This window comes from Borostomias antarcticus (genome assembly GCF_949987555.1).
Source record: "Borostomias antarcticus genome assembly, chromosome: 5".
Lineage (NCBI taxonomy): Eukaryota > Metazoa > Chordata > Actinopteri > Stomiiformes > Stomiidae > Borostomias > Borostomias antarcticus.
The window spans coordinates 14,392,794-14,410,113 of record NC_140238.1 but is presented as its reverse complement, the minus strand read 5'-3'; the positions used below and the strand labels follow the sequence as shown (position 1 = coordinate 14,410,113).

At 45.8% G+C, this 17,320-nt stretch overlaps 1 protein-coding gene across 1 annotated transcript in view; it reads right to left on the bottom strand.

Moving 5' to 3' along the window:
* Nucleotides 1-14,975, bottom strand: part of dtnbb (dystrobrevin, beta b) — a gene marked incomplete at both ends in the record, with an annotated part of 21,463 nt that extends 6,488 nt beyond the window's left edge. The window contains 14 exons of the mRNA XM_084438933.1: nt 509-529; nt 1,500-1,596; nt 2,362-2,475; nt 2,608-2,693; nt 3,010-3,100; nt 6,569-6,643; nt 11,767-11,891; nt 12,515-12,681; nt 12,773-12,878; nt 13,053-13,207; nt 13,565-13,650; nt 14,052-14,265; nt 14,415-14,495; nt 14,909-14,975. Of these exons, the coding sequence (XP_084295059.1) occupies nt 509-529; nt 1,500-1,596; nt 2,362-2,475; nt 2,608-2,693; nt 3,010-3,100; nt 6,569-6,643; nt 11,767-11,891; nt 12,515-12,681; nt 12,773-12,878; nt 13,053-13,207; nt 13,565-13,650; nt 14,052-14,265; nt 14,415-14,495; nt 14,909-14,975 (1,485 nt within the window). The remainder of the gene's footprint in view (nt 1-508; nt 530-1,499; nt 1,597-2,361; nt 2,476-2,607; nt 2,694-3,009; nt 3,101-6,568; nt 6,644-11,766; nt 11,892-12,514; nt 12,682-12,772; nt 12,879-13,052; nt 13,208-13,564; nt 13,651-14,051; nt 14,266-14,414; nt 14,496-14,908) is intronic.
* Between the last annotated feature and the right edge of the window lie 2,345 nt (nt 14,976-17,320).

Sequence of the window (17,320 nt, the reverse complement as noted above, 5' to 3'; positions counted from 1 at the left end):
AAGAACCATGTGTGGGGACGGCGGTGGGGGCCACGGGGTAGGGGACTGCACTAGAGAAAGGGGGCACTGTGTCCCAGCCCTGGGAACGAGGCAGGGCCCGGGCCAGGGCCGTGGCCCCGTGCCAGGCAGCAGATGGCCAGCCAGACTGCAGTCACATTAGAAGGAGGGTTGTTAGCTTTGATGAAAGGAACAGGTCTCTGACATTTTGGGGGCGAAGAAAAACACGGAGCTCTCCCCTCTCGCTCACGCCCCAGAGCCGCCATGGACCCGGCAGGAAGGAAGGGTCGCGCTTCAGTCTGAAGTTCACGTCGAATCACGCGGAATGGCGCGTGGAGGAAGATAGCGGGGTGCGATATGTTTGTGCGGTACACCATAATATGTCCTCAGTAATAGTATCTGACTGATATATAGCGTCTCGCTCCATCAATCAGCCGTGCGGAGCCGTGCGAGGGCTGTGCTGAGGGAGTAAGCGTACTGCATCTGCTAAACTTAATAAAGGCTCACTTACTGCCTGCTTCTGCTCCTCATCCTGTCAAACAGCCCCAAGGTACGCAGTGAGAGAAAGCAGGGACGAGAGAGAGAGAGAGAGAGAGAGAAGAGAGAGAGAGAGAGAGAGAGAGAGAGAGAGAGAGAGAGAGAGAGAAGAAACAGCAGTCAAGTCAAAGAGAAAAGGGCTTTAACCTGAGAACAGTGCAGTCCTTCAGATCCCAAACACCAAAGCTATCATTCCTGTTGAAATACTTGCCATTTTATTGTACAAACAAGCTAAACTTGTGACAGAAATGACAGAAGCAGGCATGGCTAGCTATACTATATGGACAGTGAGGCCTAAGGGACTGTTCGAAATGTATAGGAGGGGGTCACTGGAGGAAACCAGGGGAGGGTCATGCTTTTTTATTTAAGTCCAAGGGAGGGTTACTGTTTTTTAATTTGAGTCCAGGGGAGGGTCATACAAATTTGAATCGAAAAAATAGTTTCTTCAGCTTTTTGGAATTCAGCAAGCTGTTTTGTATGACCCGGTGTAGTTTCTCTTGGGCTGCCCTATCAGTCGATCTTTGTGCTTGGCCTATCCAGACAGTGGACATACAGCATCTGACGAATCAGTGCGTTCTGCTGGTGATGACGTAGTAATGTTAGATTGAGCAACTCACGTGTAGTAGAAACATCGGCATGCGGAACCGTGTGGATGACTCGATTTTAACTTGCGTTCAAGTTGCGTTCAAGTTGTTCTGTTCTTATTACACCGCGTTAAAATGAATACTGCCTATTTGGTGTGTGTGTGGGGGGGGGGGGGGGTCAATCTTTTTTTTTTCAATAACTCGGGGAGGGTCAAGGAACAATATATTTCTGCCAGAAGGAGGGTCATGCATTTTTATTTCCGAGCACTCAAGTCCTCCAGTGAGCCCCTCCCATACCTTTGGAATGGTCCCTGTGGAAATAAACAGTTGTGTTCAGTGTGACAGTGTGAAGTGAGTAAAAGTGAGAATCACCTCTCCTACCTTGAGCAGCCTCATCAGCCCCTCAAGCTGCACCATCAGCTCCCTCCGGCTCTCCTGCAGGGCCGACATGCGCCTCTCAAGCTCATCCTTCCTGTGTCTGTCACACACACACACACACACATACACACATACACACACACACTCAGCCAATCTCTAAAGCCGGTCTCCTCCAAGGTTACAGTTACTAGAACACCACCCCAAGTGGCTCGTTAATTATTTTTGTGTGAGGAGAGCATCGGCTCATCGGCACCCTCTGGTGTTCAAAGGATATACTGCACATCCGTTAATGAGGTCCAAAGCTCCAGGACAGAGAGCCCAACACCTCTCACGACCATCTGCCCCACCCTCCTGTCCCGCCCTTGCACTCGATCCTCGCAAGCATCTGCCGCCTGGAACTATCTGCGCTCTCTACGTCACCCTGGGGCGAAGTCACACTGTCATAGCCGGACCTTACAGCCAGCCAGCAAACAAACACCACCTTTCTGTTGTCTAACTGGCAATCAGGGGGTCATATAGATAACCTATCAGTCAGCCCGGAGTCTACTGGCTGATAGTGTTGTTCATCTTGTGCTATGTGGGGGTTTGACTATGTCACAATACAGGTTCAACGAGTTCACGCCCACATAACTTTCCTATACATTAAGAGTTAAATTCATAAGTCTTTGAACAATAAATACCAAAAGCTGTATCTGTGTGTTTATGACCCACAGCTGCACCTGTGACCGGTGACCTTGACTGTGAGGGTGCAGGTGATGGATGCTGGGTTGAGAGCTGTGTGTGTGTGTGTGTGTGTGTGTGTGTGTGTGTGTGTGTGTGTGTGTGTGTGTGTGTGTGCGTGTGTGCGTGTGGGGGGGGGGGGTACCTGAGGAGCCGTAGCTCGGCCAGCAGGGTGGGGTTCTGCTGGGCCTTCTCCGGGGTGGGCTGGGAGGCCTGCTCATGCTCCAGACGCAGCCTCTGGATCTCCTGAAGGATCTCCCTGAGGGACCAACGTTTCAAAGCCAAGATCCACTTAGAATGGGAATCAATCAGACCTAAGATTTTTTTTTAACACTCTTATTTTGAGACCTAGACGACTGCTCAGACAGATGACATTCAAACGTGGGTTCACCTGTTTTTATTCTCCAGCTCTGCTATCAGCTGCCTTTGTTGCTTGTTGGCATCGAAGTTGAAACTCAAATCCGTTGGCGGACATTGCTGAAAGACAAAATAACCCAGGGTGAAAAGACCAATTGTAAAACATCAAACCTGATTCACCGGTAATGAGTTCCGCAGTGGAGGCTTTTTAACAGCTGAGCTGATGTAACGGGGGCTCAGACAATTCAGCCTGACCACAATTTAATTTGCCCTTCAATTTGTTTGTTTGTTTGACACCCTCCCATGGCACGTAGCCTAGGCTACGTTGTGCAGTCACAGATCTGTTATGTGAGCTCAACTTGTCAGTAGGGTGGATGTGAAATACAGGGCTGCAGCCCCGGGAGTCCTATTGGCTAGGCTAGGCTAGGCTACTCACTGTGGAGTTGCCCGCTTCAGCCGCCAGGCGGGCTGCATATCGAGCGATGAGGCGATGCTCTTCGTCTAGCCTGCTGGGACTCTCCAACACGCTGCCAGAAGACAAACAAACAGAACAGGGGAGGGAGAGAGAGAGAGAGAAAGAGAAAGAGATCATAGCCTACAGGGGGATCTTTCAAACACCCTTTAATGTCAAACAGTCTGACAGCAGATGCTGTCATTGTGATCAGGACAAGCTGAATGACGAACATAGAAAAAGAGCTTCCATTCATTTCAAAGAGAGCCATCTGATGAGGATGCTGGTCAGGAGTAGGCCTAGCCTAGCCTAGATGGCCAGAAGCGATTGGTCGTTCTTACACAGAATCATGAATACGAGCCCCAACGCCATCCCTGCGTGTGGAAGACTCAACGCTAATTCCAAACATTTGCCGTTAACCGGAAAGGTCAAAGCCTAATGAAGAGAAACAGCTCATACACACAAGCTCAGACAGAGGATCTGCTCATCAACGCATCCCGACCAATACATCCATGATCCCGACAGAGACTGCGGTTGATGTGACATTTAGCACAGTAGTACATCACGGGGAATGTAAGTTACTATCCATGACTTGGATATGACAAAACTATCGACTCCTCTCTGTAGGCCTATAAACATTCACCACTACGCCTACGATTACAGCTGCAGATTTCACATCCTGTGACGTTTGGTCAATATTCGGTTAACTCCAAATTAAAACCCATCGAGCTTCAACAGCAAATTTATTTTTATTTTCCGGCGTTGTGGTTCCGCATGACTAACAGGTAATAAATAGCGCGGCGGCGCTTCGCCCTTGGAGCACCAGCTGTGAGCGATTGTCTGAGAGAGGCAGGAGGGAGCAGGTGCCATTTCAGCAGACGCTAGCAGCAGCGAGACTGATCGAGGCCGGTGTTGTGCCGAAAAAGGACTGCCTGCTGAAAAATGACTGCGCACCTGATGTGCACACTGAATATAGTCATATTGCTGAAACAAGCCCGCCCCTTCTAATTCAGGATTGCAAAGGGTGACGATTTCAAACTTTTCAGCTCTTAGAGTAGAGGTCATCAGATGCAAGTATAGCGAATTGGGTCAATGTCAGACGTTGCTATCCTGAGTTAGAAAGGACTGAACCCCCTAAGTTAGGGGGTTCAGTCCTTTCTTGGCAGGTGTTGGCCGCAGTTGTTTTTCGGGCACAGTGATCTCAGAATCCAGCAAAATATAAATTTCACCTACTGTACTGTGGCACCTACAGTTTTTGTGTCAGGTTAACTTGAAACAACAAGCTCTGAATGAGGACACCTCACTGACTGAAAACACATGACCTACAGTAGGCTACTGTATGAACACGTGATCTAATGAATTCAATTGAGACAGGGTACAGAATGGTGGCGGTGCTGCAGTTTCTCAATTGGAGAAGCCTGACAGTCAACTGGAAGAGCACTGAGCTAAAGACGTGCCAGCAGCTTCCCATTATTCAGCACCCACTCCCAGGCCCTTCGCATCAAGGGAAACCGACCAGGCAGATTCATACTGTATTTACAAACCAAATGTGACTATGTCAGCTCACACTCTCAATGAGACTCGGGGAGGAACTAAGCTTCCTGCTTGGATCAGGACCTTCCTCTGCTGGGCTGACACCTTGTCTACTGCCATCCAACTGTGAAAATGGTTTTCTTGCTGTGAATGCACTCCTCTGGCAAAGGCATCATCAGCATGTGACATTCTCCTCAAAACAGCCGTGAGTCACGGCGGCAAAAAATGTCAAGACAAAGGTCACAGAGGCTGCTGCTGGGTTCCTGTCAGAGTGAGATGCAAGCGGGGGGGCGGTGCTTCTCTCAGCAGCACGGAGACGGCGGTGCATGCTATCTCATCGCGCTCTGACCTCCATCTCTTGTCTACTGTAAACGCACACCATCATTTACAGCCCCATGGGGTGCCGATGTCATGTCAGCTTCTTTTATCCTCGTCCAGTCACTGCGTACAGCTCGTGTGGCAATGATGAGGCGACTGGTCAGATCGGGCTGGGGCGCCGGCGCAAAAACATTGCGTATAGCAGCCCTTGCCCTGTTCTACTCGACCAGTGAATATTGCGCACCGGTTTGGTGCCGCAGCGCTCACACCCGCCTCATCGACCCCGCCTATCAATGAAGCTTTGCGCATCATGGCAGGATGCCTGCGTCCCACTCCTGTGGACAACCTTCCCATCCTTGCAGGCATCCAGCCCGCTGGCCTCCGCCGCACAGGAACCACAGCACGTCTCGCCTGCCGGGCCGTGGAGCCTAACCACCTGCTCCACGACAGGCTCGCTGCAACAGCAGAGCCTCCCCAGCGTCTCAAGTCGAGACACCCTTTTGTGCCTGCCGCACGGGATCTCCTGCAGCAATGCAGAGATCTTAACATCGGCGAGGCAGGATGGGCGGACGACACCTGGCGTGCGGAGTGGGAGGCAAACACCTCCAGACTCTGTGATTTCATCCTGGCCGCCAGTCCTTCCCCTACCGGGATAGACTTACCCAGACCGGTGTGGGTGAGGCTTAACCGTCTCCGGACGCTTTCGCTCATCCATGCACGGATGGGGCTTGGCATCCTGTGCAGCGTGCGAGTGTGGCGCCCAGGAACAAACCGCAGACAACGTCATCCAGGACTGTCCGATATATCAGACACCCAGCGGAATGCATGGCCTGACGGTCATGGATGACGAAACGGTGACGTAGCTCCTGGAGGTGTGCCAGGATATATAGACCGGGTGACCCCCTCACCCAGGCTTGGGGTGGTAAAAGGATAGCCCCTCAGCCGGGGTGGAGAGGACGAAACCAACCAATCCATACAACGAAGAAGAAGAAGCCTTGGCTCATCTCCTCAGTGCTGGACCTCCGGAAGGAGAGTGAGCTCTGAAGACTTCTCTTTCCACAGCTCACGGGCTGACGACTACCACCCACACACACACACACACACACACACACACACACACACACACACACACACAATACAGAAACTCCTTTGTGGTGCAACACAACATGAGTAATAACAAGAAAATCGTCCGAGACTTTTCTTTGAATAGATTCAAAACGTTCCCATAGTATGGTGATACTACGGGACGATTTGAACGATTTGACTGGGTCAAACTAACACACGATAAGTGACTTGACACAGCAGGCAACCCTGCAGAGGAGTAGGCTATGGGTACACAACTGTCTTCGAGAGCGTTGCTGTATTGAATTCATAACCATAATATTCCTGTTAGATGGTTCATTATTACAGAGATCATACTAATAAGAGTGTCTTGCTATCTGTTTATGAGATGTGGCTCATTTCTATCAGACTATAAAAGAGCTTGGTAAATCATTTCTAAGGTTTTTTCAACTACAGTATGCAGCTTGATCATCTCTTAATTTCAATACATCCAGTGTAAACTGTGCATAACTTGAATGAGCTTGCTTCTAAAACGGCTGGTATTAGAGCTATGACAGTTTGATCATAACTGTGATGCTGTAGTAAAAAGCGTTTTTGGGGTGTTTGTGGCAGCTATACCTGAGGCACTTACCTTTTAGTAGGAGTAGGTGCCCCAGAAGACATGAGCATAGTGTCGTTCATGTTGTTTGCCACTGGCTTCGGCTGACTAAAAAACAAGATTAGAGGTCTTTAACACTACACTGAACATCCCTGCACAGCCCTGTCACCATGGAGAGGAGGATCACAGGACATTTGCATACCACTAAGAGTCACGAATCAGCATTTCTGACTGTAAATGGAACAACAACAAGGTGTTGTCACACTATTGCGTGCAGTGTACCACAAGAGCTCTGTGCAGTACATCCGAGTTAACTTCCAAACCGTCCAGCAGTGTTTTGATATTTAATGCTATTAGCTTAAACCTAATTAAATGGGCTAGAGGAACAAAAGCAGACAAAAATCGAATTAAACTTGAAATGGGTAAGGAACTGGAAAAGGTGACATTGCAGAAGGTAATTTGGGGAGTAAACAAAGCCCTAGTAACAGACTGCTGCTGTTGGCGCTCTCTCTCTCCCTCGCTGGCGCTCTCTCTCTCTCCCTCGCTGGCTCACACACCCTGGCTGGACCAGCAGATCTCATTAGTGCATCTGCGTGTGTCTGTCTGCATAGCACAGGTGGTCCAAGTTCAAACCCGCTCCAGGCAGTAACACTATCCGTCTCCTGCAGTCCTGTTGCTTTTTTGGTTTCTTTTACCCGTTCCATGTTATTTGTTTCTAAATCCCACAAACAATCAGTTTCAGACCTGCAGAATTAGGAACCCTGAAAACACCCCAGGGTACAAGTAATATATCTCTGCCTATCCAGACCTGACAATACATAGCTGAATCTGTAAAAGATATAACATTCCAAATCAAAGGAGACAGAACAGAACCAATGCACGTCTCTAGTATGTTGACCAAGAAATCAAATCAAAAACAGCAATCTTTCCAAGAAACTCTCACGTTATGGATACGCATGCATCTGGGAGCTGTTGGCCGGGCCGGCAGAGACCCAGCACAGATAGAGATCTCACTCACCTTCCTTGTGGTAGAAAGCACCTGTCTAGCCAGTCATCGCTGCTGTAGCCAGATGCCCACTCCGCTCTGAACCCAGCCAGAGCATCTCAATGTACTACACTGCTGCTGTCTCCAAGGAAACGCGGGAGTCACATGACCGTATGACGATAGAGACTCTCTATCCCACTGCCCCCCCCCCCCCCCCCCCATCCTTCTCTCTAAACACAAACACGCACACGCACAAGCTCTCAGGGAAACTCTGCTTTTCTCAACATCTCTCTTATCTCTAAATCTCTGTTTCACTTTCTCATCTCTCCTTCAGCCTCACTGAGAGAAATGCACCACTGCCCGCCTAATCAAGCATTAACATCTTCACTCTTATCCAGCACAGTTATTCTGAGCAAGTTATATAACACATATTTCACACACTATCCTCTTAGAAGCCTAATTATCAGAACCTTTCTGGCCTTCCCTAAAGGAAAAAATATCTCTGGAAAATAAACAGAAAAAAGAAGACTTGACTTGACTCTCGTGTAAAGGTTTAAAAGTGACAACAGGGTGTTTATTTACAGTAGAAGTTCCTCCAGCAGTCTGTTCAGGGCCAGCCGTGAGTCTTCACATGTGACACGTCGAGTTACTCTCACTGCCTAACGCCCCCTGGCCCCCGAGGGGAAGTTGATAAATGTCAGCATTTCACAAAGAAGAGCAATCTCTCCATACAGACATGGTCACAAGATCTTCCGCTGACATGTTGACGTTGCTCTGTCTATGTCTTGTAATTTCACGTCACAGGAAAAAAATAAAAACGGATTCTGGACATAACTATTCATAGGTACTTCACTTCGGAACTACAGGGGGTAAGTTGGCATGACATTTAGGCACTTAAAGATCAAAGTCTGCAATGCGCTAAGCCCTTGTACGACCTGCATACAAGGACTGACCCCCCCCCCCCAAGCCTTTGGCAAAGGGACAGGGAAGATGAATATGGTCTTTGATTATGTCCTGTTCACTTTCCCAGCCTCACCTCACTATCTCTGGCAGCATGATTTGCATGACTGCATTTGATCACTGGGCGATCTGCTAAAAATACAATAAAAACATGAGGCTGCCTGACTCCCTGGAGATGCTCTATAGGCTACTGTTCTTCAGCTTTGTTGATAATATTGCCATTAAACCTAATGGACAATGTGCACAGAAAATGAATAACATGGCTGTTTCCCCTTTCAAACAGCACTGAGGGCATTTGCATTGACTAGTGTGTGCAAAGACATGAAACAGCAGCAGAGATATTACAGTTAGTGAAGATTGAAAAATAAGAAGCTGAAAAATATGTGAGTAAAGCTACTGAAGGCTACTGCTGTTATGACTATACTGGCACAAAGTATAACGATGTTGTGATTTATTCTTCCTAGGAGTTGTTGGCTGGCACAGTGAGAACATGAATCAAAAGCTTACAGTAGTTACAAATACATTAGACAGAGACAGGCCATGCATCACAGAGCCAACTCTGTTTCCTTTCACTCATCCCTTGCAATCTAACTGACAGTTTGAGAGGATCAGAAGTCCCCAACTTGCCTGTTACTGTTGGGACACAATCACAGGTCTCAGAAGCTCGTCTGACACGCTGCACACTCCCTGAGGACAAGTGAGCAGTCACTGGGATTCCCTCCTGTCTGATCGGCCTGGATGCTTCACCCTGATTCTGCCGTTATCACTCAGCCAGGCTTGGGCAGACAGAGAGACTGGGCCGTCACACTGCAGAGTCCCACAGATACTGGCTAATTCACTCCGACTGCGCAACACTAAAGCTGGTTTAAGAGTCCTAGGTCATGTCAATGTTTGCGTAACGAGCTGTGATAGCTGCACTGTATTGTTATCCACATCTGCAGTGGATGCTGAAGCGTCTCACATCAACCGTTAAAAGGTTTTACATCCTTAAGTGCACCACTGTTGCATAGCTCATCACCTGCCCATCATATGTATGGCTGACATTTAGCTCTGTCTTAACATTTGCCACCCCAGGTTTTAATTTAAATGCCGCCATCCAAACAGTCAGGTGTAATGAAAATTCAGTACATTATCATCGAGTCTCAGCATAAATCAGCTTTTTTTTTAGAATTCAGTGGCCTGTGAGGTGAGTCTCAGATGGTGACGACTGATCAATTCAGAGGAAGCACAGGAACATATCAAGGATTGGAGCATTTAATTACCTCAAAAATTGAGAAGAGGGTGCATGGAACAAACACACTGATAGTGTAACCGAGTGAAATGTGGAGTAACTGATGAAACTCGCTCCTCAAAGGAGCGCTGACAGTCCCTCCAAGAGGGACATCCCTATTGGTGTAACTGTCAGCGTGTCCACCTCACAAGTGGAAGAGCTTGTGGAACGTGAGTTCGTCTCCCACCCTGGGCAAGCCCTTAACATTCCATTTGGTCAGAGAGAACACCAGGCTCTGAAATACAAAGCTTGAGATTCAGTGTTCAGTTATTTTTTCTGCTATAGCCTTGAGCTGCACTTGACCGTGTGTGTGTACATTACCCTGTCACAGGACTCAAATCTAAATGAGCCTCCAAGAACCCAAAAGAACAATTTTCCAACAGAGTGAGGAGGGACATTACAGGGGGGAGTACTTAAGTGACTAACTCTACTTTATCATATACTATGACACTACAACAGGGACACTGAGACAAATAGAGACACACAAATAGATCTCAGCAACATCCATTAGCCATAATAAAGCCTTTTGCAACACACTGTCTTGCCAACCTTGAAATGCCACCAGAGAGAGAGAGAGAGAGAGAGAGAGAGAGAGAGAGAGAGAGAGAGAGAGAGAGAGAGAGAGAGCGTGGGACTGAATTTTTCCCATCAGAACCTCCAGAGGTCTGTGAGAATATCCTGGTCAGAAACATGTTATACACCATAAAGAGCAGCATAAACAAGGGCCCATATTCTCAGAGGATACACTTATAATTCAGGCCTGTGCATGTTCATCTAACTTGTCACAGCCAATCAGTCTAGCAGCCAGAGACATGGCTTACTGTTTATTGAGGGTTCTGGCAGGACGTCATCTTTAAAGTCACATGGAAAAGGAAGCCGGATTTAGCAACACATTTTGTTTTAATCAATATTAATCTCCTCAAGTAATGCAATTTCATGCTACATATACCACACTGATGAATTTGATCTCCTAGCAGTTCAAAAAGAGCAGAACATTCCAGTGGACCATTTCCTTACGTGTGACCTACATTTTCTATTCATCTTAATACAAAATTCACAGCTTTGGGTGAAATGCTCACACCTCGATAACAACTTCAGGCAAGGGAATGATTCAGAGGATCAGATATTTACTATGCAATAAAACAGGAAACCACACACATATTTTATTAGACTACAAACCCCATTTGGTTTTTTTCTTGGCAGTTGCCAATTTCTACAGATTAACCAAAAATGAGTGTTTTAGATATGGTGCAGCATGAAATCATGACATTTAGACACACCATTTCAATTTACTCCTTGCTTATGCAACTTGAAACATCATTATCATCAACAAAACTCGCAGTAGACATTTCCTCTCATCCAACCAGCTCTTAGCACAAAAATCTTGAAATTTGTATCAACACCAAAGTCTCAACTAAATGAATGAGATAGGTGCAATGGAGCGTCCAGTGAAAATTAATTTTGGTAATGGTATTGACTGTGGGGAAGGTATTCTGTTCTTCCAGCTGGATGATAAATGAGATTGCCGGTTTGTGCCGGCGGCAGGATATACTGGCTTCTCTATAATGCCTTTCAGGAACCTCACTGCCTGGGCCTGGATTTACACCTCGGATCCTGATTCACTACCTGCTGTTCAAAGAACTCCCAAGTTCACTTGCGCAAAACATCAGCATCTTCACATTAGCCAATAATCTAAAGTTGGACGTTTTGGTGAGATACTATACTGTTTCTGGTGACAGCATGCTTGGCATAGGAATAGCATACTGGGAATTGAGACACAAATCTACACACCGATGCCTTTAAACACACTTTGTGGGTAATCACTTTACTGATTTTTACACCAGTTTTCACCTGTTGTCATTGGAAATAAGAAAGGATTCTTGACCTACCTGCATGAATAAAGGATAATAATAATCTTCACAAGTTTCTGTGCGATAATACAATGCAGGAACAGCTGGACTGAAGTTTCATTGGTGACATTAGTGAGGTGGTTGAGGACATCTCTGAGGTACTCACACTGTGTGGGCCAGGTCCTGGGGCCTCTCGGCCTGTTCAGGAAACACAGGGTGTGGAGGCTCAACGATGGGGACGCAGCCCAGAGATTTACTGATTGCATGGCTCAGCTTTTTGGCTGGAGACTTCTATGAGAAAGGCAGAGACAAGATGGCACCCATTACACCCACAGTTCCTGTTGAAATATGGGATTCATATACACACTGCCGCAGGGGCAATGTTTTATCAGTCATTCTGAAATGTCTATAAATACCAGTTTACATGTCCTGCATAGTTTGGAAAAAGATGACGGAAAATATAGGCTTATATGAATACAGGGTAAATCTTGAATTGTCAGTTTGGTCATGACAGTTTTCTAGTTCATATATCATACGCTCAGCCATGTCATTCTAGTCATGATGCCCCCAAATAATCACCATTATCTTCGGGACACTGGGCGGGTTTGGAATTGGATTTGCAAACCAGGGCAATTGGCTTCCTTTGCTTCAATGTGAAACATAGTGATTGAGCACTGGGAGACTAGCACAGCACTGGAAACTGAGGAAAATTCTATCAACACTATTTCATTTGCTGAAATAAGTAAAACCTCATTAAAACCCCTCTGGTAACATTTAAAAAAGCAAACCATTATGGAAACAAAGCCAAGTGCTCAGCAGCTTCCCACAGGTGGTCGCTGTAGACACATCAATATCACAGTACACACAGAGTCTGTTGTATTTGTGCTGTGCGTTGAGTACGTTGCTTTGCTTACCCAAGACGAGTGCTCCTTCATCTGGTGCTGGTTGCTATGGGGACCATTGGCATGGCCACGCCAGAAGCAGCTCTGGCAGAGTTGGTATCCATGGCACTGTTGGCACCGGTACCGGAAACCCATCATACTTTCACTCCGACAATAAGAACATTCCACTGGATGGAAGACTTCATGACAGAAAAAAACAAAAGAAATTCAGATGACATTTTTAGAGCCAAATCAATAATGTTCCCACAGATAATCCTCTGTGAGCCTTACCATTTTCAACATTAGCAAGTCTGTGCATGAGAGGTAGCCACACGAGGCACTGTGGGGGCGGGTCTGCCATCAACACATCCAAAAACGTGTTCAGTAAGATCTTCTTCTGGATACAAACACACAGATGAACTCAGTGAGATACTGTACACAGTAATCCACAAAAAAAGCACATTCTTAGCAAGATCTGGAGGGAAGAGAACTGGATCAACTGGACCTGCCCTACACAGCAAAGCCATGTCTGGATGTTCCCAGTCAGAGGCCAGGAGTGTCAGTCTCGTACCTGCTGGGGGAAGCACGTTCGGACAGAGTGTTCTGTGTAGCCGAACGAGGGCCCCTCAAACACAGCTGTCGGAAGCTTCAGCACCTCTCTGAGAAACTGGTCAAACTTGGCAAAAACCATCACCCCACTTGAGTCAGAGATCTGTGAGAATACATCTGAGAGACAGAAAACGTATGGTGAGAAAGATATTTCTACATCACAGTTTATTTTAACTAGTGTCAACAGTTAATGGGATATTATTTGTTTCTCTGTGTCCTTTTGCGAAAACGAATATTGTAACACAGAACACGTAAAATACAGGTGGCTTTGAAGCAACTCGGGTGTTTGTATTAGTGCCTCAACAGTGACCCCGTGTGGATATTTTAAGCAACTGCAAAGAGCCCAAGAGTCAAAATTCAAGAACATCCCTATTATGTGGAGTAAACTGATATCATGAGGTAATACAGTTATGTGGTGCACAGAATTAGCCTCTGAAAAGGCCCCTTTTGTAGTTTGCTAAAGGATATACTTACAGCGTAATTTGTCCACTATTTTCCCTCCACACATCGTAGCCAACATGGATTTCATGGAAAAAACTGTCAGCTTTCCATGTCCTTCACTATAAGAACAAGACAGTGTATCAAACCCTCTCACACACAACAGAGATATTTATCTGGTCACTGAGAAATAGGTTTTATTTTTGGACTGTAGTAAGTGAGCAGTATAATGACAATATGTGGGTAATAAAATGATAGATTTTCAATTAGTGGGATATATTCAACCACAGAACACACAACTATAAAATGCCATGGTTACTGCATTACGTCATTACTATTAATGACGGCAAAGCTGTCTGACTCACTGATCTCAATAAGGTGAAACATTTTCAAAACAATTTTTTTTTTCATCAACCTCTCAGATTACAGTTTGCATAACAATAAAAATGGTTATTCAGGCTGCTGTGGTTTGAACTGTCCTCATGGACCCGTGTCTACAGCCTATCTGCATTGACCACCGCACCTGTCATAGGTGGCCACCATGAAGTTGAGCAGCAGGCCGATGGACTGTTCCACGTTGATCTGGTGGGTGGTTGGCAGGCGCTTGTTGAGCTGGTAGTAGATGGACGACAGGATGGTTTCCAACCGCGAAACATTGATCTCAGCGTTGTGGTCCAGAGTGTTCAGCCCGTTGTCACGGAAGGCTTCGATCATGTTCCACACATCCACTAGGTGAACTGACGGAATATCACAGTGAGACAATCGATCAACATCAATCAATTGTACTTAGAAAACACAAACTGTCACATAAAAAGCTTCTATCCTAACATAGTGTCAGTCACATGGTAAAAGTCACATGGTGAATTGAAAGTGAAGCAGTACTTACGGTTGCATCTCTTCTGCACAAATCGGAGTTTACAAGCAGTCCTATAGGTGGACAGCCTGATCACGTCAAAATTTTGCGCCCCTGAGCAAAAATAAAATAGAACACTCATTTAGTCTGCTAAATCAAGACATGAGTAGTAAACGCCTGGTCATCAATGACAAACATAATATCATGACATCTTTGAAGATAAACACACAAATATTCTATGATACAAGTAAGCCTATTCATTGAATGTCGTGTATAACGGAACTATAAGATACTGTGACTGTCCAAGTCTTCATTCAGTGGTAATGTGTGTACCGGGGAATGTGTAGTCCTCACTCTCACTGCTCAACGGTATACAGCTACTGAAAAGCGTGAATTGCGTAAGGCGATTCATGCTGAGACAGAGATGCGTCTGCCTGGTGAAAGGTTGGTGAAAGGTTGGTGAAAGGTTGGTGAAAGGTTGGTGAAAGGCAGTGCTGTGGAGATTTGTCACAGTCCAGTCCACTTACTCATCTCCATGAAGAGCTGCCTCTTCTCCACCATGGCCTTTCCTCGCTTACTGCCTTCCTCGATCATCCTGAGGGACACCAAAGAGATAAAGCACGCAGAACCTCCTTCCTGTACTGTATATTACATTCATGAAACTTTGTATATGTTTACACAACATAAAACTGAAGATATGTGCATACAATATGATAAAACCTACAGTAAGACTAAAACCTGACAATACAGAAATGCTCAACAGAATAATTAATTATTAATATAATGAGTCAGAGTATAGCCTACGGGGCACACGCAGTCTCTAGAGTTCAATTCAAAGCTAAAGGGGCAATCATGTCTCCTGATGCTGATAAATATGATTTTGTATCTGGCATGATTACCCACTTAAGTGGTGATTAGCCTACCTGTTGCTGGCCGAACTTTGAACCAAGTGCCTTCAAACCTCAAGACGCTGCCTTGCTCTGCAAAGACACATTCACATTCAGACAGTTAGGTCGACTTGTCAATGTTCCGTCTCTTTAACAATTTCAAGATAATAAGTAGTCCTCTCTGTGACCAAATGAAGTAATTATCCCCCTCGCTTCAAGAGCTCGATAAAGCGAACTAAAACGGTTTTTGCTTTTTTTTCTCCACTGGAGTGGCTGGGAGCACTGTTGCTCCATGCAAAATATAATTCCTCATGACATCCCGGGTTGAGCAAGGCACACATCATGTGGGCTAACACCACCAGGCTGCCTAATGAAGATGGACATTGAGCACATTAAAGCTATCCAAGGCAAGGGTGAAACCCGGGCATCGCAGACAGGTTTGGCATGGGGTCCACGATAACAAGACACTGTCACATGCCCGCCTGCACTGTGGCCATGGGGTGAAGAAAGGAATGAAGGATATGTGTCAGCTGACCAGCTGAGCGTGAGCAGTGGAGTCAAGCTTTCAGCCTCAGGAACTTTGTTGATGTATGCCTTTTTTTTCTTCTTAAAAAATATTTTAATGCATCAAACCACAGTTTCCACTTTGTTCATGAGAGCATGCTCAGAGTGATCACTAATGTGACATTACCAGCACACACTTATTTCCCATAAAACATGCAATGAATTACTTAGCCTAAGAGTAGATAGGGAGGAGGGGCCTATTGACAGAGGCAACAATGGTTCCTCATAAGAACCAGATGCAACCAAACAATTGTTAGAAAACTGCTATGTATATGACTCATATAATATGAGAGAACTGTATGAAAAATAAAATACTTATAGCTACAACTGGGAAAGCATTGTTAAACAGATTCACTGTACCAATATCAAATTATCTGACTACTCACAGATGATTAATGATGTTAAGAAGGCACAACAGATCCTGTGGCTTTATATATAATAGGCTACACAACCCGGATCAGTAGCATATTGGCTATAATCTTGCTTCAATGATCTGCAAATAAGACTCGGCCTCTATCAAAGGGCCACGGGCATAGTAGCCTAGAAACCCACAAACGGTGGCTTTGATGCCGTCAACATGATCATCATATTTCGCACTAGGTCATCATCAATTTATCTCTAGATTAATGTCAACTGAATGAATTAACTGCATCTGTCATGAACAGGAAGAACGTTGCCTACATTTACTGTAAGCAGAGCTACTGTTCCTTTAGCGAATGATGGCTATAATCCTATAACGTAATATAGCAGACATATAAAATAATCTTTGCTAAATCAAAGCTATCTGTCGCTGTGGTTTGTAGCCTATGCATAGGCCCATAATGTATATTCACCGCACCTTCCTGAGGTAATGACAACATCCTTTGACGTGAGTCAACATAAGGACTCGGCTACTGCAGTAGAGGACTGGGATGGTTTAACACTTACCTGAATAGCTTACAAGTCACTGATCCATAGTCAGTTTATAATCGTTCATCTAAGACTTTCGCATTTCACTATTTCTTTAACCGCACGATAAACGCGGCCATATTGCTGATTTAACTCCGTATTTACCTTATTTCCGCAAGATGAACGTGTAATGACGAATAATTTTGATATGAAATACCGATTACTAAAACCATTGTAGTCCCGGTCGTTTAAATAATGTTGATGGCCTATAAATTTGAGTTTTCTGGGCAATCAGCCTTACCACAAGAAAACCACGCAGGTTGCGTTATAGCTCTATCTCCAGCATCAGAAGAGGAGGATAAGTGGTCCAGGGTGAATTAGGAGGATGTTTGCTCCGTGATTCATCACTGCGCTCTCACCTCTGATGAATTCACGCGCTGTCCGCTGTCGTTATTGCTGTCCGCGCAATGAAAAAACATTTAGATGATCCATCGTCACATTTCCAGCGCTTTCCCCTGTTTCATTCGACTCAATCTCACGAACTGCGGTGGTGCCTCATAAAAATGTACAGTGCGCCGCTGCTCTCAGCATCATCGACGA